Below are 21,366 nucleotides of genomic sequence, written 5' to 3'. Positions count from 1 at the left end.
GTGGTTTGCGAGTGCCCAATCTTAGCTCAGCAGCCGTGAGCACCTCCAAGTGAGGAAGGGAGGGTTACTAACCTTGTCTGTTTGAAAGCTTTTGTGTGTTCAGGGACAAAATCGTGTGGATGTGTGGCTTTGTATATGTATATTATGTATTTTTAAAATTACTTTTCCATCAGGAGTTTTAGTTTCTGAAAAAAGTAAATACTATGGAATGATTCAGCTCCTTTTACTTCAGTCTAAAGCATTAAACATTTTATTGCGAATATTTTTTGCCTATTTAAAATGAAGCTGTGGAAGACAGCCATCATCTGTTTTTCCCTTGAGGAAAACACTGGTTGTTGAAGGTTAACATTGTTGGAGAATTTTTTTAATGAATTAAATTTTCTACCTTTCCTAAATAGAAAATTGTTTATTTTCTATCTGGCAATATCTCCATTGGAAACATACCCACAGAATGGCTATCTGATGTCTGCTTTTATGTATATAATATACATCGGCTTTATTGAGATGTAACTCACATACAATGCAGGTCACCCATTTAAAGTGTACAATTCAGTGGTTTTTAGTGTGTTCAGAGTTGTGCGACCACCACCACAGTCACTTGTAGAACATTTTTATCACTCAAACAATTAAACCCATTCTCATAGCAGTCACTCCTCATTTCCCTGGATTTCCTTCCCCTCCCCACAGGCAAACACTAATCTACTTTCTATTGCCATAGATGTCCCTATTCTGGACACTTCCTTTAAATAGAATGGTGCAATACATGGTCATCTGTGACCGGCTTCTTTTCCTTAGCATCTATAATGTTTTCAAAGTTCATCTGTGTGGTAGCATATATCAGTACTTCATTCCTTTTTATTAACTAATAATAGTCCATCATATGGATATACCTTGACTTGGTTAATCATTAGTTGATGGACATTTGGGTCTTTCCCACTTGCTGACTACTGCAAATAATGCTTCTGCAAGCATTCACGTACATGTGATATTGTGAGCATATGTTTTCATATATAAACTGAGTAACAGGATTGCTGGGTCATATGGTAGCTCTGTGTTTAACCGTTTGAGGAACTGCTGTACTGTTTTCCAGAGAAGCTGTGCCATTGTATACTCCCACCAGCCGTCTATGAGGGTTCCAGTTTCTTCCCATCCTTGCCAGTACTTGTTATTCTGCCTGATTTTGGTTATAGCCACCCTGGTACGTGGAAATGTCATCTTACTTCGGTTTGATTTGTACTCTCCTGTTGGCTAGTGACACTGGGCGTCTTTCCCTGTGCTTATTGGCCGTTTGTGTCTTGTTTAGGGCAATAGCTACTCAGACCCTTCGCCCATTTCACATCGGGTTATTTGTCTTTTTATAAATGAGTTATAAGAATTCTTTATATATTCTAGATATGAGTCTCTTATCAGATAATTGATTTAAAATTTGGTTGATTGGATGGACTGATAAAACCTATGGTTTAGCTTTAGAGAAGAATAATTTCTCTTAAGAATTCAATCCAGATAGGAAAGAAATACTTCGTTTTCTTGAGGATGTTTTGCTAAAGGTTTTTTTCAGTGCTTCACTGAATTTTTTTCAGTGCTTCAGCTAAAGGTTAAATCAAATGAAATGTATGTGGTACTTTGATGTAGCTTTAAAAGTTCAGAGTGAAACAAGTGTGAAGTGATTTATTTCCTGTAATTGGTCATAAATTTACATAGAACCTCATATATTCCTAACCTCGTTACCATTGACATTAGAGCTCCTTCTAAATAGTGTTAAGGGTTTCAATTTTATCGAGATGTGTCAGCTGCCAGGAAGAGGGGAATGGCAGTTTCGTTACATTGGCCTCAATGTGCTGGACAGATCTAAGTGTGTACTACAGAAGGACCAAGAGTTCCTTGTAAATGACTTACTTCTCTCTCTCTCCTTCTCTGGTAACAAATATACAGGCTAAATTTCTTCAGTTCTAAACCTTACTGTCCACCTTTTTCACGTACTGATGTAGGTACATTTTTTTGTTTGCTTCTAACAATGTGAGTTTTACCTGTTGCATTTTATACATTTAACATAGAATCTGTGTATTTTTAAATTTTAAGTGTTTTATCTGGTTTTTAATTTTTTTAATTTAGCATAAAGCCAAAAACATTTTCAGCATTGTCTTATTTTATATTATTTCAGTAAAATTCGTGAATTTTTTTAAACTTAATCTGATTTTTAATTGCTGTAGGTCTAAATTTTGGCTCTTATCTATGTAATGTGATGATCAGAAAGTCATGACCTCCAGTCGATCACTTTTATTGGTTTCCAGTTCTGATTCACTGGAAATCTTTTGGTTTGTGTGCTTGTTGCTAGTTTTCATCTTTGTCATATGTACAGTTGTTTTTAAAGAAGCTGATAATTGAAAATAAATGTAACACATCTTTTCACATTTACATTCATGTAAAATTTTGAAAACAAAGAAAACTATTAAAATTATCTTGTAAGGAATCCAACAAAATTACTGATTAAACTTTGGGGTGGGAAAGTAAAGCCTCTGTAACTTAGAAACACAAATCTCTGATTGGACTTTATGCCCATCTGCCCGTATAAGGTATAATGAGTAGTTATTTAAATTTTTATATGTTATACATCACTTGCAGAAATGTTACATCTAGCTTTTAGCCCTGTGTTTTACAAAGATTGATTATACAAACCCGAATGTACGAATAGGAGCTTTATAATCTGATATGACTCAGTCTTGGAAACTTACTGCAACTGTTTTGCAGTTCACTTGGTATCACATGACTCACTTCAATGGTTTAGACCCTGTCTAGTAGTGATCAAAGTTCATTTGGTTAGGGGTTTTTTTTGGTGTGTGGATGACTTTTTTCCACTTTGTTGTGGATTGATTGTCTTTCAGAATACTCAATGCAATCTTCTTCTTACTCTTTTGAATCTCAGAAAGTGGTGGTTGCCTGCACAATTCAACCTCTAAGCACACGCACGGGGAAAAATTTTTAACTTGAAATAATACGCCTGGCAGCACTTTTGACCATAAAGCATCATGTAATATAATATGAGGTTCCTTGTTAATTCTCTTACCCCTGCATGTTAAAGTGGAGGAAGAATAACCCGTTGTGTCTCTTTAAAATCAGTTGTAAGACCAGCTTTTTCCAAGGTGCCAGTATTCTGCAATGTGCAGAAAGAAAGCAAACACGTCGAGAACGTGTGTCCTCTGTCCACATGGTCACTAGCCCAAAGGATCAAATTTTCTCAGCACGGATTTCCCTGTTATTTATTAAGTTATTTTTAATAGCTACATATCTCTAAAACTATCGCACTTGTCTGTTACATAAAGGAAACCTCTGTCTCATCCTTTAGTTGTTGAGCTAATGAAGTAGACTGAAGAGAAGTCACAGAAAGAATGCTTGTGTATCCTTAATGATTACGGTGTCCTTTGAGGCTCCGGCATCTCGCCCCTGCAGGTTCTCCCTGCTTTAAAATGTTAGTGACAATTTTTATTTGAAATAACTGTAATAGTTTTTAATACTTTTTTAAAAGTGTGTGAATCTTTACTATCATGCAGTTAGAGACTCTGCTGTTTCCTGTCAAAACCTGCGTTCATCAGACTATGAACATGACAGTTTCCTGTTTTCTTATTAACTATACTGCGTTTTATGCTTTACTCTTTATATAAGTCGTATAATGTCCTAGCAGGCACTTTCCTTTTCTCATTGCTAAATGCCTTCTTGGATCAGCATTGCTTAATACGTGCAGAGAAATCCTGAAGTCCAATCTCTTTGTTGATTAGTGAGAGGTTAAGATTTTGCTAACTTTGCAAGTTGCTATGAGTATGGGAAATGTCTTAAATATTATTTAAGTAAATTCTATGTGTTTTTACTTTTTTTACTCTGTCTCTTAATGCATAACATGATGAAGCAGGCCGCATCAGGTAAGAAACAGTTGCTGTTTGGGCTTATGTATTAGCACTCCCATCTATCTGCTTATTGGCATTCTCATGTAGCATTTAAAAGGATGGGATGAATAATCAGTACCCAGGTTTGTTTGTTTGTTTGTTTGTTTTTCAAAAATCCTGCCATCTTGATCAGTATAGTTCATCAACATTTCTTAGGTGCCTACTCTGGCCAAGTCAGAATGCTAAGTTCTGGATGCAAAAATGATTAAGAAATAATCCCCACTATCAGGGGCTAACAGAAGAGGTACAGTAAATGTACGGCAACCAGTCATTCCATTTTTTCCAGACAGCGCTGATTTTATCAATTTAATTCCAGTGTTAAATCATATAATTTGGGGGAAAAACATATCTATAAATAATAAATTTATATATGTGTATGAATCACTACAATTTTAAGTGTTTGTGAAAATATTTATGCCTGTTGATTTATTTAAAATGTTGTGAAAGTTATAAAAATGCTAATATTTTCAACTATCAATATCAATACTGGAAAACCAAAAAGAAATACTTTTTAAAATAAAAGAAGCAGGGTTTTTTTTGTTTGTTTTTATTGTTATTAGATCACTTGGGGGGGTTCTGATGAATGTAACTACTTTATTATCAAAATATTTATGCTGCAGATAAATTTGGAAGCATATTTGAGAGGTTTTATTGATCACCTATTTTGGAATACATCTAAACATATAATTGAAACTAAGAAACTTAATATGCATGGTGGGAAAGATTTGTTTTTAGATTTATACCCCTCCTTGTTCCCTAAAGATTTTGAGGCAGTTTGCATGAACACATATAATATAAAAACAACAAAATCTTAGTTTAATTGAGCCAAATGAAATTGCTGGTGTTTGACTTTCACTTATGAAAATGGCAGTATTATGTGGTTCAGTCTAGCAGTTAAAAATGTTAGTTCTAAGGCGACGTCTAGTAAAATCGGAGTCATGGTTAGCACACGAAGATGCGCACGGTGTCAGAGCAGGCTGCGTGAACACGGCAGCCGGAGCAAAGCAGCGAGCGTAGCAGACTGAAGATCCAGGTCTAGTGAGACAGAACCAAGCCAGCACTCCTCTCCTGATTTTGAAATCAGTTTCTTTTATGGGTTTACATATGGGACAGGAAAATATACCGAACAGAAAAGTGTTAGGCTAATGGCCTAACATCTAAGTAAGAGCAATTTTATAATGGACTAAAACAGCTCAAATACATAACTTAGTGATCTTCTGTTTACAGCCAAGTGTCCAGTTTAGAAATACTATCAGAAGAATGGATGATAATTGCATGTCTTTCTAGAGATCTTCCATAGTTGTTATTTCTTGGACTTTTATTTAATAATAGACATTTTAATTTAAATATAAGATATCTACAGGAAAATGCATAAATCCTAGGTGTCCGACAGCTTGGTGAATTATCACAAAAATGAACATGCCTGTTTGACCTCCCACCCAGGTCAAGAACTGGAGCCTTGCCAGCACTTCAGAAGCCTTCCTGTCACTCCCCACTTACTTTTAGTTTATACCCTTAGACTAATGAAATCATGCAGAATGAATTACTTTGTGTTTCACTTCTTCTTTTGCTCAACAGTGTGAGATTTATCTGTATTGTTTCATGGAGCAGTAATCTGTTCGTTCATTTTTGTTACTAATAGAGTATCTATTGTATGAATATACCATAATTTATTTATTCATTCTACTGTTTATAAACATGTGGGTTATTTCCATTTGGGGTTATTACGAATAAAATTGCTATGAACCCTGTTATAAATGTCTTTTAGTATATTACACTTACTTCTATTGTTCATATACTTAGGAGTGGAATTACTGGGTGACTGTTGTTTATTTTTCAAACCAGGGTATTTTAGAGAATGAAAATAGTTTGTCCCAAGCAGACTGTAGTATATGCTTATTTTAGGCGTAGAGTGTGTAGATGTTCAACTTTAGTAAATACTGCCAAACCATTTTCAGAAGTGCTTTTGTCAATTTATACTTCTGCCACGAGTTTACAAGAGTTACTTTTCCATGTTTTTGCTAATGTGATTGGGTAGCTAAAAATTCAATGTTGTATTTTCTAATGAGAACCTGGAATAAATTTATTATGTGATTAGTTAAGAGACTGTTATTTTGCTTTGACAACCAGCCTGGCAGAAAGTAAGGCAAAAGTTTCTTGCAAAAATTAAGGAGCTTATGTTATAACACTTTGGGAAATGGTTTGGCAGTGTTACTAGAGCTTAACACAATGACCAAGCAATTATACTCCCGAGTATATACTCTTTTGAGTATATATTCACCAAAAAATATATTTAAGAATGTTCCTAGCAGCCTTATATGAGTAGGCTGGAGATAGCCCAAATGGCCATTAACAGTAGAACAGATAGTTTTGATATATATTCACATGGTGGAATACTACATGGTACTGAAAAAGAGTGAACTACTGCTATACATGCCAACATGGATGAATCTCACAAACATAATGCTGGGTAATAGGAGCCAGGCACAAATGAGTACATACCACATGGTTCTTGATATTACAAAGTCTGAGAATACACAAAACCAGTCCATGGTGAGAAATGTCAGAGTAGTGGCTGCCATTGAGGGAAAGTAGGGTTATCACTCAAAGAAAAGAGAATGGTGTTCCTCAGTGATCAGTCCCATGAACACTTACCCACACAGCCTAGACATGGAACTAGATGGTGAAGGTGTCTATAAACCTCCAATAGGTCACTTCTTAAAATACTTACTAGCCTCATGTTAATGGTTCTTTCCATTTTGATTTTTCCCCCCTGGTTGGCTGTGTGTCCATGTGTAGGCCATTGTATATTAAAACTATGACAGTGGGTCAGTGTGATAATAAGTGATAAATTAACAAGAAATCCTTAAGTCCAAACTCATTTACCCATACCAGATTTTCTTAACATGATCATTTATGATCCCTAAATATGATCTGTTGAGAGCAGTGTTTCTCAAAATGTGATCTATGGATTACCCTCTTCAGAATCACCTAGTACACTTGTTTAAAATGTGGATTCCTGAGCCCTACCTGCTGAATCCAGATGTCTGAGAGTAGGACCCATATAAAAACATGAAAATTATATTTTTAAAATAATCCCAGGTATTTGTTATACATAACAAAATTTATTAGTTACTGATCTAGAGAATCAGGAAGTCAGAAGGGTTCTCTTAACATCACCAACATCCTCGCAGAAATAAGGACTCAGAGCCACTGACTCTGAGTTGTATAGCCAGTGGAATCTCTCAGCCAGTTATGGCTCTTTTAGCTAATGTTGTTTGGGAAATGGCAAATCTAATACCTAGAATAAGTTATTTTTAAATGTTACAGAAACTAGAAGGCATTTGTTAGAAGGAAACAACACAATAAGCTTGTTTTTACTTATTCTACATATTCATGTTTAAGGATAAAATAATATGAAGAGCAGGATTAGGTTACGTATTATATTTTTCTAAAAGGTCTTCTAGTGCAACAGGCCAAAGTTATTTAAAAACTTTTTCCTTTGCTTACAAATAGTCCAGGGTGGGAGGTGCTGGGTGTTAATTTGAAATGAAAGTGGCCATAATTTGATGGTTGTTAAAACTAGGTGATGACAACATATGAGCCCCCTAAAGCATTATGTGTATTTTAATAAATATTCTGTATTTAAAAATCTTTTTATTTATCCAGTTGGCAAAAATGGAAAAAACAAAACCACGGTGCCAGGTTGTAAGGAAAGCAAAACTTTTCAGGCAGTGTTTTGAGGATGTAAACTCATCCCACCTTCCCGGAGGGCAGCTTCAACACAGAACTCAAGGGCCTCAAGAATATTGAAACTTTGCACTGTATTATTTAGTACGTCCAATTCCAGGTCTTAAATATTCAGGCAACTCTGCAGGGCTATCGTGCTCAAAGATGTTCGTGGCAGTGCTATTTATACAGCGACACAGTGGGAACCTGAATCTCTCAGCAAGAGGATTGGGTAAAGCAGATCGTGGTACATTCCTAAATGTGATGCCCTACAGCCACTAAAAGGCTATGACCTTGTTCTGAAAGGCTTGTTTAATAATCACCCCTGTGGATATTTGACAATAAATCTGTTTTTCCTCAGAGAGAGGAAAAAAGATTATGATGTTGACAAGTGTGTATGGTATGTTAAGTGAAAATTCAGGTTATAAAAAACTGTAGTAGCCAGTCCATGTTTGGAAAGTATATAAGGTTAGAAAAATCGTCTTGAAATATAATTAAAAAATTGAATGGGATTACCTTCAAAAATTGCCTTAGTTGACATGTTGCTGATGTAGTAATGAGTGCATGATAAAACCAGAAGAAAAGTGAGGTCAGTTTTTTGACAGTCATACAGCAGCGTTTCATGCCTTTCAGCTCTCTACGAAAATGCCCACACAAAAATTATGAGAAATTGCTGACTATTTTGTGGCACTATTAGTCTGTGATTGAGCATCAGCCCTTGATATCGGTCCGCAGTTGGACAGGCTGCTCCTAGAACAGAAGGAAGATCGGGAGGCTGGCTGGTCTGCACAGCCTCGGCTGAAGACAGGGGAGAGTCAGCGGTGACACCAGATCCTGAGTACTGGCACCCCGTGGGGCCTGGCTGAGGAAGCAGGAAGCGCGTCCCAATTGTGACTTCTTGCCTTTTTCATTTTAGATTAAGCATATTTTTTTTTCTGAAAAAAAATCTTTAATTAAAACTTGCTTGCAGCTGTGCACACGATTTGCAGCGTTGAAGAGTAGAAAGCTCCTGCGAGAAGCTGGCCGTGGATTTGGCTTTCACTCTTCCTTAGAGGCCTCTGTTTCAGCTCAACTGCTGATTCTTGGTTTTCAGCTTTCCATAAAATCTGTTGGCCTTTTCACACGGGGAAGGGTCTATGTCATTTTATTCTCCTCACCCTCATCATGAACACATGAACTTCATCTCTCCAGCTTAATAATATGATCTGCACAACATAATGGGTCTGGTTACGTTAATATTCAGGGTCTGCAGCGTTAGTTTGCATTTACATCATTACAGGTCCACACGAAGTCCATTCCCTGGGGACCACCAGGCCCCCGGGCGCCTGACTCCTGCTTCCCGGGCCTCTCCTCTGGGGTGGAGACCAAAGACAAGCTTGCAAAGGCTTACTTTTTTACAAGGTTCTGAGATGGTCTTAGGGAAGTTTGGAAAACAATGTTTTGGGGAGGGTTTGCTTGTTCGTTTTTTTGGTTGTAGTTTATCTTAAACAGATTTATTGAGATATAATTTACATATCATAGAGTTCTTCCACTTTAAGCGTAAAATTCAGTGGCTTTTAGTGTATTTACAGAGCTGTGTGACCACACCTGCAATGTGATTTTGGAGTATTTCTGTCACCCCAGAAAGAAAGCTCATGGCCGTTTGCTGTCATTCCCTTTCTTCTCCCCTTTCCCCTGATCCTTGGCAGCCACTATCTGCTTCCTGTCTCTGTAGACGTGCCTGTTATAGACGTTCTGTGTAAGTGGAATCGCGCGGCATGTTGGCTTTTGTATTTGGCTTCTCTGACTCAGCTTAATGTTTTTGAGGTTCATCCACGTGTCAGTACGTCAGTCCTGTCTGTGTCAGTTTCTGGTGTGCAGCACAGTGTTTCAGCCATACGTGTACATACGTGTATTCCTTTTCATGTTCCTTCTTATTGCCAGGTAACGTTCAGTTGTATGGGAACAGTGTCTGCTTGTGGTTTGCTCACCTGCACATGTTTACTCAGATGATTGTCTCAGCTTTTTCGTTTTCTTGGTGTGTTCTCTTCTGGGTGACTCTCTTCACCTTCATGAAGAAGTCTTTCCTCTGACCTGTTCCAGTCGGCTTCAGGGAGGTCTGGCTGCCTGCAGGCCTCCTGCACAGATGGCATCTTGGGAGCTTTTTTGTCTCCGTGGGAATCCCTTGGCCTCACTTTTCCTTTGTCCTGGAGCGAAGCTGAAGGACGTCTTCCTGGATGTGCTTCCTCTTGGCGGAGCATTTCACCTGCCTTTCTAGGGGGAAAAGGATTCATAGGAGATAAACTGTAAAAAGGATTTATCTGATTCCAGTTCTTGTGATTGAAGCAAAATATATTTTTTTATTAAGTCCTTGAAGCTTTTAACTCCTATTTTGGTTTCATATTTAATTGATTGTTTGAATGGGTATAAAATTTTTAAGAGAAGTACGATTTTTTAAAAATACAGATTAGAGGGGAGAGGATAGCCCAAGTGGTGGAGCACGTGCTTAGCATGCACGGAGTCCTGGGTTCAATCCCCAGCACCTCCATCAAATAAATAAATTACTTCCCCCCTGCGAAAAAAAAAAAAAAAACAACACAGGTCAGAAGTGTTCTTCTCAGAATTGTGATGGCTGCTCTGCTGTCTTTACACTATGAAGCCTGACACCATTCTGATTCTTGATCTTTTATGTAAAACATGTTTGGTTTGGGGCTGAATACTTTGTTTTTCCTTGGCTCCTGAGGTCCTGAAATTCCACTGGGCTGTACCGTGGTTCAGGTCCACTTGTATCTGTTCTCCTGGGCACTTGACAGGCCTCTCCGATCTCAAGGCTCCTGTCTTTCAGGCCAGAGAAATGTATGTCTAAGACCCTTCTTAGAACATCGTGGGGGTTTTCTTACATGGGTGCAGCGTTTTCAGAAGGAATAAATGATTTTTTTTAATATTTTCTTTTTCCTGGATAGTCTGTTAACTCCTCGTTACCTTTCTTCTAGGTTCTCTCAGTTGCTTTCCTCACATTTCTGGTAATGTTGGACTCTGTGCTCAGACTTTAAGACTGAAGAACCTAAAAGCTGACAGGAAGTCCCTAGTGCCTGGGTGGGACTTGTCAGCTGTGACCATCGCTGTCGGGCGGTCCCGATGCACCCCTTCCAAGACGCCCCAGGGAAGAACCCCTTTACTCACGACCCAGACAGTCCTGTGCCTCTGTCTCCTTGGTGCGTCTCAGAAGTCCTTCCAGGCACATTGAGTGACTAAAAACCTATGTCTGCTTTTACCTGGAAGAGCGATGCTTGTTTTCTTGTCTGTGATACGAGTGTGTTACTGGCATCTCGCAGGTGAAGTTTTTGTCGTCGTCAGTGTCGTGAAGGTGTTCCTGTAGTCTTTAGCCTAAATTCAGAAAGACAGTGGCCCTGGAAAGAGTAGGCTCAAGTCTGCGTGTGTGTGTGCTTTTCAAGACAAGAATCAGTAGCTTTTGTCAGATTCTTTATCCCATGATTGACCCCAAAAAGATGTCAAACAAAAACAAACAAAATATTGCCTAGGGAGTGGTCCTTATCCCAGGATGTACATCAGAATTTTTCAGCTTTTTTGAATATATGCAGTCCTAGACCCTCCCCTCATACCGGGAGAAAGTTTTAGGAAAAGACGTTTAAACAGACTGCTCCTTGTTTCAGCCACCAGATGGTAGAGCTGGCCCAGAACAGCCTGGTTGTGCTGCTGAAAGGTGCTCCGTTCGTAGACACCGACGCGCACAGCAGGTGTTCACGTTCAGAAGCACTTCTGTCCTGAATAATGAGTAGTTCCGTTTCAGGCCCATCAGCTTCGTTCTGACTCAGCCCCATTTCGTTTGAACCCAGGATCTGCCACAGCGATTCTCTGAGTATATCAGAGTCTCTGAGATTTGTAAGAACGTAGATTCTGGGGCTTCACGCTCTGGGTTTTGGTTCCTTAAATCTGGAGAGCGACTCTACGTTTTAGTAGTTGTCCTCGGTTACCCTGATGCAGGTGATCGGGGGCCGTGTTCTGAGGATGCTGACAGCGTCCCTGAAGGTGTCTGTGAGAGGGGTGGACGGAGCAGGCTCCTCGTCTGCTTTTTGTTGCGGTTTAAGTGGAGTTAGCTCCCAGGCGGCCGGGAGCGCGGGTAAGCGGCACAGCTCTCGCGCGCAGGCGGCCAGGACCGGGCACCGCAGCGGGCCCGGCGCTGGTCCCCCCCCCCCCGCCCCACCTCCGCCGGGCCCCTTGCACGGGCTGAGGCGTCCGGAGGGCGTCCCCGCCCGCAGTCGGGCCCCTGCCCCTCCGAGCCGGGGGGGGGGGGAGGGGGGCGCACGCCCGGGTGCGGGGGGCGCCTGCGGGGCCGCCGCCCGCCTTCAGACTTGCCTTCTCTCGGCCAGGAAGTGTCTCTGTGCCCCTGCTGCTCTGTGTCAGCCGTGCTCAGGTAAAGAAGCACTGCTTGCGTCTCCTCTGACTCTGAAGAAACGGCCGTCGAGCCTGTCGCTCGTCTGACCTGAGGTGGCTGTCGCGTTGGGCGGGAGGCCGCGTGTTCCGGCTGCAGCGCGCCTGCCAGCGCAGCAGGGCTCCGGCTTTCCCGTCGGAAGTCGTGGCTCCTCCGCCGCGCTCCTCCTCTGCGGCCAGGAAGGAGGACGCGTGTCACATCATGTTTCTTCAAAGGGGTCTGGGGGAAAAGAGAAAGGAAGAGATTAACTGACTCAGTCTTACCCGCGGCGCTATAAATCATGTGTTGCAATGCGGCGCTAGGATGTTGCATCAGGACGCGGCAGTTGTAGCAAAGCGGCGGGTGTCACAGCCGCGGGGAGGCCCGCGGGGCTCTGCGCCTTCCCCTCCGCGCGGTGGCTCAGGCCCTACCCGTGCTGCTGTGCCAGCGGGGAAGGTGTTACTTAAATTACATTGTACCCCGCTATGTTTTCTTGGCCTGGGGCCCAGGGATCTCTCTGAGGCAGACGTCTGTGCTCTGAGTGCCCACATCCCTCCGTTTGCCGCTGTCTCGCAGCAGCGCAGAAGTGCTCAGGTTTCTTCACTTCTTCCTGGAAGTCTACAGGGAAAGCGAGGAGGTGTTATGGCAGAGCTGTAATGTCTTTACTCCCAGAGCCGTTAGTTTTGAAAGTGTATGTAATATTTCCTGAATATTTCACATTGCCTTTATCTCAAGATTCAAACAATAGTGACCAGGAATTTGTCCCTGAGAAACAAAACTGCAGGTTAATAGCAATGATAAGGGCAGGAGACACGGAGAATATTTTAGCAAATTCTTGATAGTCAAGGTAGATTTTGGTAGTTAATTGTTATTATTTTGGATTTTTAAAAGGCTCTTTTGCTTTACTGCAGAAGAAAATTCATGGTATCTGAGAGAAATTAAATAAGTGATAATATCAAAGTTAAATTTTATATTTAAACATAAACTCTTGAGGAGAGGGCTGATGTCTTAATTATGTGGCCGTGGAAGTAGCCGTATCCATGGTGGTGGGTTTGGGGACTTGGAGGAAGTTAGGCAAAAAGAGGGAGGTGATAAAAAGAAATCTCCTTTAATCCTGATGAGTGTGGTTTTGATGTGTGACAACAGTGGGCTTTTCAGTACTGAAGTCCAGAATTTGTCAGACTTGCACAGCCAGAAATAGGTAGCATTCGGTCTTCGCAGCCCTTCCCACCTGGGAGTCTGGCCCCGTCAGACTCCAGGGGTGGAGAAACAGCCGGGCTCCCAAGGACGGAAAGAGCGGGCAGGAGCTGAGCCCTGTGTGCCCTTCTTCTCCGCCACCCCCTGGGAGGGCCGGGGGGAGAAGGCAGGAGCGCTGCACACCCCTTGCATCGCTCCCCCGCGCAGCAGGAGACATCAGCGGTGGGGAGGAGCATTTCTGCCCCCACCGAGTGGTAGTGGCGTGTGGTCTGTAGGCTGTTAGAACAGGATGGAGACTCAGAGCAGACTTAAATGATTTATACACCGTTTCCATCATTCCAAATTTACGTAGACATGCTCTCAAGACTGTGTGAGAGAGTTCAGAGTATTGTTTTTATTAAGTCCGTATCTTCTGTAGTTGCATGCTGAAATATATACAGTTGAACTGATAGGATGTATTTACCTCAAAATAATACAGGGTCAAGAGAGATACAGTGCAGCAAGATTGTCCATGGTGGGGGGGGGGGGGGGAATAGCTCAGTAGAGCACCTGCGTAGCATGCGTGAGGTCCTGGGTTCAATCTCCTGTACCTCCATCAAAAAAATAAAATAAAATAAATAAACCTAATTGCCTCCCTCCTGGGGAAAAAAAAAAGATTGTTCACGATGTGTCAGTTGTTGAAACTAAGTGATGGGTACATGGGGTTTATTGTATTATCTCGATGCAGTTCAAAGCTAAACTTTGGCATTGGCTGTTTCTCCTCAGCAAGCCACACTACCTGAGTCTCTGTTTCCTAATCTCCAACGTGAAGATAATAAAACCTACCACATAGATTGTTGTGGTGATTCAGTTAAAATAACAAGTTACGTGCCCACGGCATAACACATAGGAATTGCTAAAAAATTGGTGGCTTATGTCTCTAAATGGAAAAAGATCAAGGTCTCTTCCTCCTCAAACATGAAATACTTGCTTTCGTGGGATGTGTGTCTTCCCCCCAGTCGAGTATATTAACTCAGATTTTGTTTTGACAGCTCAGGTGCCTAAAAGGCCAGAGGGGCTTCTCCAGCCAACCCCCTTTTGATGGAATCCACATCGTCAACCATTTAATAGGAGATGACGAATCATTCCATTCCTCTGATGAAGAGTTCATAGATAACTCCTTACAGGAAAGCGGTGTCGGTTTTCCTTTGCACAGAAAATCTGGCCTGACGTCTCTGGACCCCACCGTGGCAGATGGCAGCGAAAGCGATGCAGAAGACAGCGTGCCGGAGGCCAGAGAGGGCCACGGCGGTTCTCAGAAGGAGCGGCCCCCGAGGAGGAGAGAGTCGTACTCCACCACTGTCTGACCGTCACTGTGACCTGGACTGTGGGCTTTTTTAAGGGATCAGTTATCAGATGATTAAGGGTTTTTGGAACATACCTGTTTCATATGTGTACATATATACATATATATATATATATATATATATATATATTTTACAATCTTATCTGCCTTTTTATCTTTGCCAAATCTTCACCACTGACTTACCATTGCCATAAGGTAGACTGGAATATGGTTAATGGGAAAAATAAGGTTCTAACAGAATTACTGAAGATTAATGTTTCTTGTTTAGAAAATGCAGTTGTATCTATACGTGGGAACCGTTTTGAAGTTCAGAACTATGGAAAGTTGAATTTTTCAAACAAAACTGTTCTTGTGCAATATTTTATGCTCAGTAAACAAGTTGTATATTTATGTTTATCAATTTGTTTTCAGGGCAGCTGTCTACACACATTTGACCAAGACACACATCTCATTTACCTTGGGTTTTTTTGTGTTTGGGAATTTTTTTCTTCCAATTAAAATTACTGCTTTGTTGGTGGGCCACTGAAAATTCCCAAACACAAAGCCTTCTTTTCATATGACTTTGTAAACAAGTTCATGGTTATCTGTCTTGAGAATTTCACATTTTGTTTTAATTTCAAAGTTTTATGTGCATATGATGCTTCCATGTGTTGCCTACCGGTCAGAGTAGTAAGTTAACTACAAATATATTGTTTTTTTGTGTATATTTATAAACCTGCATCACCCAACATTGAACATCATTTTATATGGAGAATGTATGTGTTGCAAAATGACTGCCTTCAGCATTCTAACAGGACTTCTGTAAATGATAGGTTAAAAGAAAATTGAAAATAAATCCAAACACTAATATTTTAATAGCTTTAATATTTTGCTTAGCACTCAACACTAGCAGATTCATAACTTAACTGATGCTTGTTCAAAAACACTATTGGTGAAATCTTTTACTTCATGTGTATGTAACTAATAAATTTTTCATGATTAGAGAGATGATAGCACGCATTATTTAGTGCTAATATTCTATGTAATACAATTTAAGCAGTGGACTGAGGTCCAAGGTACACAACAATTATATCTGCAAATAATCTATGAACATTATCTTCAGATTCTCTAGTTACTAATCTAAAGATAAAGCAAGCCATAAGAATCCTTTCCTACCAATTCTGTTGTATCATCTAGACTTTTTTTCCCCTAGAAAACAATACCTGTCATTGATAAATTGGAGAAAACACTCAAACTACACTTACTCTGTGGAAAGATGTGTTGACTGAATGCTTTTCATTCTCATTTTAATCAGCAGCCTTGGGGAAAAAAAACAGCCTTCAAGAATAAGAGGAAGGTAGAATTCAGTAAATATGGAGGTACAATTTTGCACAGTATGTTGCATGGAGAAAAAAAAATTACATGACAGAATGAAATAGAAGAGATAAAAAATAGGTTTCTGTCTAAAACCAGGAGTTATGCCTTATTAAAGATTTTCCCAGCAAGCCCTTTGTAGCTATTTGCTTGAGAAACAAGATTGAAAACTTGCCTACTGTGTCGGCAGCACCAGGCTAAATCTAGTGGTTAAGTAGTTTATCTGTGGTCACAGGTCAGTAAGTAGCAGAGCCAAGGCGTTAATCCAGATCTCTCTGACTCTAGAGCGTTTGAAAAGGCTTAGGTGATGAATTTCTCAAATTCCCTGCTTTTCTGACAATTAATGTGATTTAAATAAATTTGATTTAAGTGTTTCCTGAATATATTACAGCTATAGCTGTATATATGTGAGCACACGGCTTTACACCACTTACGAGTGTAGATACGCCTCCTAGAACTGGCTGACTGGCGCTCTGGGATTCTCTTTGGTTCATTACTATCTGCGTAGAGGCTGTTGCTGCCCAAGTGAAATTAGATGATTCATGGCCACATGACAACTTTGACCCCCCCATCAGGAAATCTGAATGACACAGCCCATGAGCCAGTTCCCTCCAACCACCTGTTTTTATGGGGCCCACAAGCTAAGAGTAGTTTTTTACATTTTTAAATAGTCGAGTTAAAAATCACAAGGAGAATGTTTGTGTCACGTGAAACTCATGCACTCCGAATCTCAGCGCTGACGGAGCTCTGTGGGTGCGTACCCTTGCTTACTCATTTGCACGTTGTCCGTGGCTGCTTTTGTGCTCCAGAAGCAGCGGAGTAGCTTGAAACACCTGCTCTCTGTCCCTTCAGAGGAAGAGCTGGCTGCCCTGAACTGAGACTCTAAAACACAGGTTTGCCTCTTCAGTTTGTGTCAGTAGAAGATTGAACCATTTGCTTTTGCTGTTGAGCTAATGCTTTGGGAACCTAAAGTTTCTTGGTGGGTCTTATACTCAGGACTAGTGAAAAGGGAGCGTGTGCCAGCTATTTTAGGTTACGAAGTCTTTCGTGCCATAGGCAAATTTGGAAGGACATCTGTGCCTTTGGAGATGGAGAGAGACAGCAAGGAGTTCCGGAATCCTGGCACAGTTCTTGAGCGCGCGGTCATCGGCCCTCAGATGTGCTTCATTGAGTCAGTGTTACAATTTTACTTTAAAAGGAAGAATATCTTTCTAGAATCACGTTTCAACTCTAAACCTTGAAAGATATTCTTAGAGAATTTCACAGGTACTGTTTCTGGTTAGGAATTAGCTGTCAAAGGAATCACAGTAAGTAAACCTTAATCTGTTGAGACTTCTGTAATTTGGACAATGAAAAACTAGAAACAACAATCTTCTCATTTAAGATCTTTGATTCAAATACTTCTCAGAAGGATTTAAAATCTTCCCGGCCTTTAGGGTGTAATAGAATAGAGACTGCGTTCTGATTTGACTCCATTTCACTCAAATTAAGACTTTGAGGCATTGGACAATGTTCTCTTGACAGATTTTATTTATTTAATCTCTGGTATTTTTGTGTCACTTAAATATTACTCTGTTAAACACTTAGAGTTGAGGAATACTCAGCGGGTTGGGGGAATGAAATGAACTTTTTAAAACTCACAAAATATTTACCCCCTTGGGATAGTTATTTCCTGGTATCATTGCCATCATGGGGTGAAATGCTGAGAGTAAAAACCACAAGTCATCTGAATAAAATGGAAATTGCATTGAGGCAATGAAACAAGAGACTTCATACATCAAGAAAGTATTTCAGCTTTGTAAAAAATTAGTGAAGTTTTTCTTCCTGGAAAAATACATCAAAGATACAAGTTTACACCATTTCGACCCTTTTTATTGACATGTAGTAGGCGCTCACTGTTTGATGACCAATTGAGACATCAAGTCCCAGCTACCTGGCTGGCTCTTTTGGGAGAAAAAACAACTTTTTCTTAGCTCTGAACATGATACAGCTTGTCACTCTCCGGATAGTGCCTTTGATTGAAAAGACAGTCTAGGCCTTTTTAAGTGTTTTCTTTCTGACATAAGAAATGATTTGGTTCCTCGTTCTTCTTTACTTTTTACATAATGCACTATAATTTTTAGATTTAAAGTAAAATAAGTGTATGAGTTGTGCTTTGGTAAAGCCCTTTCCTGGCCGGTTTGATTACTGTGGAGGCATCAGATGTCGACAGCTAACAGTTCATGAAATCAGTGATTTACTTTGTTAAATCAATGAGCTTTAGCCTGAAAGTTATTGCTGCTCTGTCATTAATGAAACAGTTTTTTAAAATTAATTTGTTCTACTGAAATTAAGTTTTCTGGTTAGAAATAGAGTGGACCTGTTTATCATCCAGGTTTTACATCCCATGCATTGATCTACCTGCCCCTTCTCTTCACTCCAAAGAAGAGAGAACAGAATAATACACTAGATGTGCTATAGAGATGCAGAATTATAATGTGTTTCATTTTACTGTTGGAATTTCTTATTACAACATTGTATGATAACCTGAAATGTTTACTTGTGCCTTTGCTTTAAACAATTAAAATGTTCCATTTTATTAAAATTTGTTTCCTTAAACTATTCAACTTAAAAGGGCAGAGACATCTGTTTTAAAAAACCTGTTTAAGGGGGCAGGGTATCGCTCAAGTGGCAGAGCACAAGCTTAGCATACAGAAGGTCCTGGGTTCAGCCCCCAGTACCTCCTCTAAAAATAAATAGGTAAATCGAACTACCTCCCCCCACCAATATAAATTAATTAATTAACATATGTAAAGGAAATTTTTTAAAACTGTTTTAAAATGCATGGCCTAACATCACACACTCATTCGTGAGGCTTGTGCTCCGTGGCTGTGGGGACCGTGTCCACCTGGCCACCCCATGTATAGTCAGTGCCAAACAGAGAGCCTGGTGCACAGTTTCCCAGTTAACAAAGGCCAAGTCTCTCAGACATGCTAATTATTTGAAGATATTAATGGCAATATTTTCATTTCACATTGTGTTTTAGGTTATTAAATTAGCAACTAATTCAATAAATACATTTAAGTATATAATTTGAATATATGTACAGACGCAATTATAAAAAGAAAGTTAGGCCTTCGTTATCTTTATCACAATGTTAGTATCATTTAATTCAGAAGCAGTAGTTCATTATATAGTCTGCTTATTCCCAAAAGGATTTTAGGCACTTTGTAAAGATACACGAAACATGACAAGACGGTTGTAGTTCAGGGCTTGTTTACCTTGGCACTGCTGACATTTGGGGCCAAACTGTTGCAAGTGGCTGTCCTTGCGTTGTAGGATGTTTATCAGCATCCCTGAGCTCTGCCCACTAAATGCCAGCAGCACCCCCTCCTTAAGCTCTGACAGCCCAAAATGTCTCCAGTTGCCAAAATAGGGGAGGACCGAGAATAAAAACCACCCTGATTGAGAATCTCTGGTATATATTTAGAAGTGGGGTCAAAAACCAAAAAGCCACTGGGACCAAAACTAAAAATATATACACCCTATTGAAGATGGATAACAAATTTGACTGTTTCTAGTAGTCGGTGAGAAAAGTAAAACCTGAACCACAATGAGCCACCGTAGGGTGGCTGTTAAGACACACACGCAATGTAACAAGCGTTGGTAAGGATATGGAAAAATCGGAGCCCTTGTCCGTTGCTGCTGGGAATGTAAAGTGGGGCAGACATTGTGGAAGGTTTTGGCAATTCCTCAAAAAACCCTAAACATAGATTTACCATATGGTCCAGCAATTCCACTTCTGGACATAGACACGAAAGGAAACAGGGAGGCAGACGGATAGGTGTACACCAGTGTTCACACTGGCACTATGCACGGAGCCGAAAGGTGGAAACAAGTGATCATCAGCAGATGACTGGGTAAATAAAATGTGGTGTACACAAACGATGAAACACTATTCAGCTATAAAAAGGAATGAAATTCTGATACCTGTTACATGGATGAACCTTGAGAAATGCTAAGTGAAGGAAGCAGACGCACAGTGCGCTTCCACTGGTAGGAAGTACCTAGAGTGGCAAGCTTACAGACAGGCTCACAGGTGTGTCTGCACTGCTCACACACCCAACACGCAGACGTTAACCGGGGGCAGGAGTGTGCAGGAAAGGGAAGTTGCTGCTTAGTGGACACAGAGCTTCTGTTCGGAATGGTGGAAAAGTTCTGGAAACAGATAATGGTGATGGTTGCACAACACTGAATGTACTTAATGCCACTGAATTGTACACTTGAAAATGGTCAAAATAGTTTTTAAAAAATAGGCAAGCTAAGAACTCAGAGTCAGCCTATAAATTAAATAGGCTCAAATATATAGAGAAGGGGGGAAAAAAGCTAAAAACCAGAAGAGCTACCAAATTTGCAGGGCCCAAGAAGCAAGAAGATTCTTCAGGTGTAGAACCCTGGTACTGGACTGGGCTCGAGCTTTGTGCTGCTGAAACCCGGGTAAATCACAGGGCCTCGTGGCTTCCCTGCTGCTCCTTGCACACTGCGCTCCCGCCCTGGGCCTGCCCCTTCCTCCGTGGCCTTCTGCCACATCCCACCGGGCTAGCTCCCTAATGCGCTGTTCTCTGCTCTTATCACCTCACAGAAGGCCTTTCCTGACACCTCCTCTGAAAAAGCCCCTTCCCAGCTGTTTCCTCGGCAGCGCTGGTAGCCGTCTGGCGTCCTGTGCGTTTTCTGGCTTCTGTCTGCTCGCACTAGAATCCAGGCTGTCTGAGTTTTCGTCTCTTCGCCCCGGTACTGAGAACAGTGCCTTGGCTCACTGTACATATCTGTCGAATGAGTAAATGAATAGTTGAATGGATCGCTGTACCTCAGTTTGTTCACTATTAAAATGGGATAAACAACATCTGAAATACAAATGTTGGCAGAAAACCCAGGATCCCAGTGCAGCCAGCCTCACTCCGGAGCCCTCTAATGACCGAACGCTGCTTGGGCGCGTCCACCAGGCATGCTGAGGAGGCAGAGACGAACCAGACCCACTCCTGTTCTCCAGCGCGGAGTGAGAGATACAGACACAGTGACGTCAGAATGCAGAGATTACGTCCAACCTGGGGGGAGGACCACCTTCGTCCCCCTCCTTCCTCCTCGCCCTCCCAAAAGCCCCACCCTGCGGCAGGGCAGGACCATGACCCTGCCACCACTGCTCTGTGAGCCCCTGTGACCTGCTCTTACACAGGTGCCGATGCTATCCGCTCCGAGTGTATGACTTCATCTCTGCTGCACTCTAGATTTTACCAAGGACGTCCAGAAATGGAGGATGTGTGTGGGATTTCAGGCCCAGAGAACCTTTTTCTATGTATCCTCCTGAGCTGACTCTTACAAGGTAACTGCTACCGTGTCCACATTAAGGTCAGAGA

General features: G+C 41.0%; 1 protein-coding gene across 10 annotated transcripts in view; it reads left to right on the top strand.

Annotated features, from left to right (window-relative positions):
* Positions 1–15,603, top strand: part of EVI5 (ecotropic viral integration site 5) — a 163,876-nt gene extending 148,273 nt beyond the window's left edge. For 8 of the 10 annotated variants that reach the window (XM_074369950.1, XM_074369948.1, XM_074369947.1 and 5 more), the window contains one exon: positions 14,307–15,603. In XM_074369950.1, the coding sequence (XP_074226051.1) occupies positions 14,307–14,621 (315 nt within the window). In that variant the 3' untranslated portion in view covers positions 14,622–15,603. The remainder of the gene's footprint in view (positions 1–14,306) is intronic. The other 2 variants (XM_074369954.1, XM_074369953.1) reach the window with 1 other exon arrangement.
* Positions 15,604–21,366: the final 5,763 nt, after the last annotated feature.

Source organism: Camelus bactrianus, chromosome 9, assembly GCF_048773025.1.
Source record: "Camelus bactrianus isolate YW-2024 breed Bactrian camel chromosome 9, ASM4877302v1, whole genome shotgun sequence".
Lineage (NCBI taxonomy): Eukaryota > Metazoa > Chordata > Mammalia > Artiodactyla > Camelidae > Camelus > Camelus bactrianus.
This window is presented reverse-complemented; position numbering and strand designations above follow the sequence as displayed.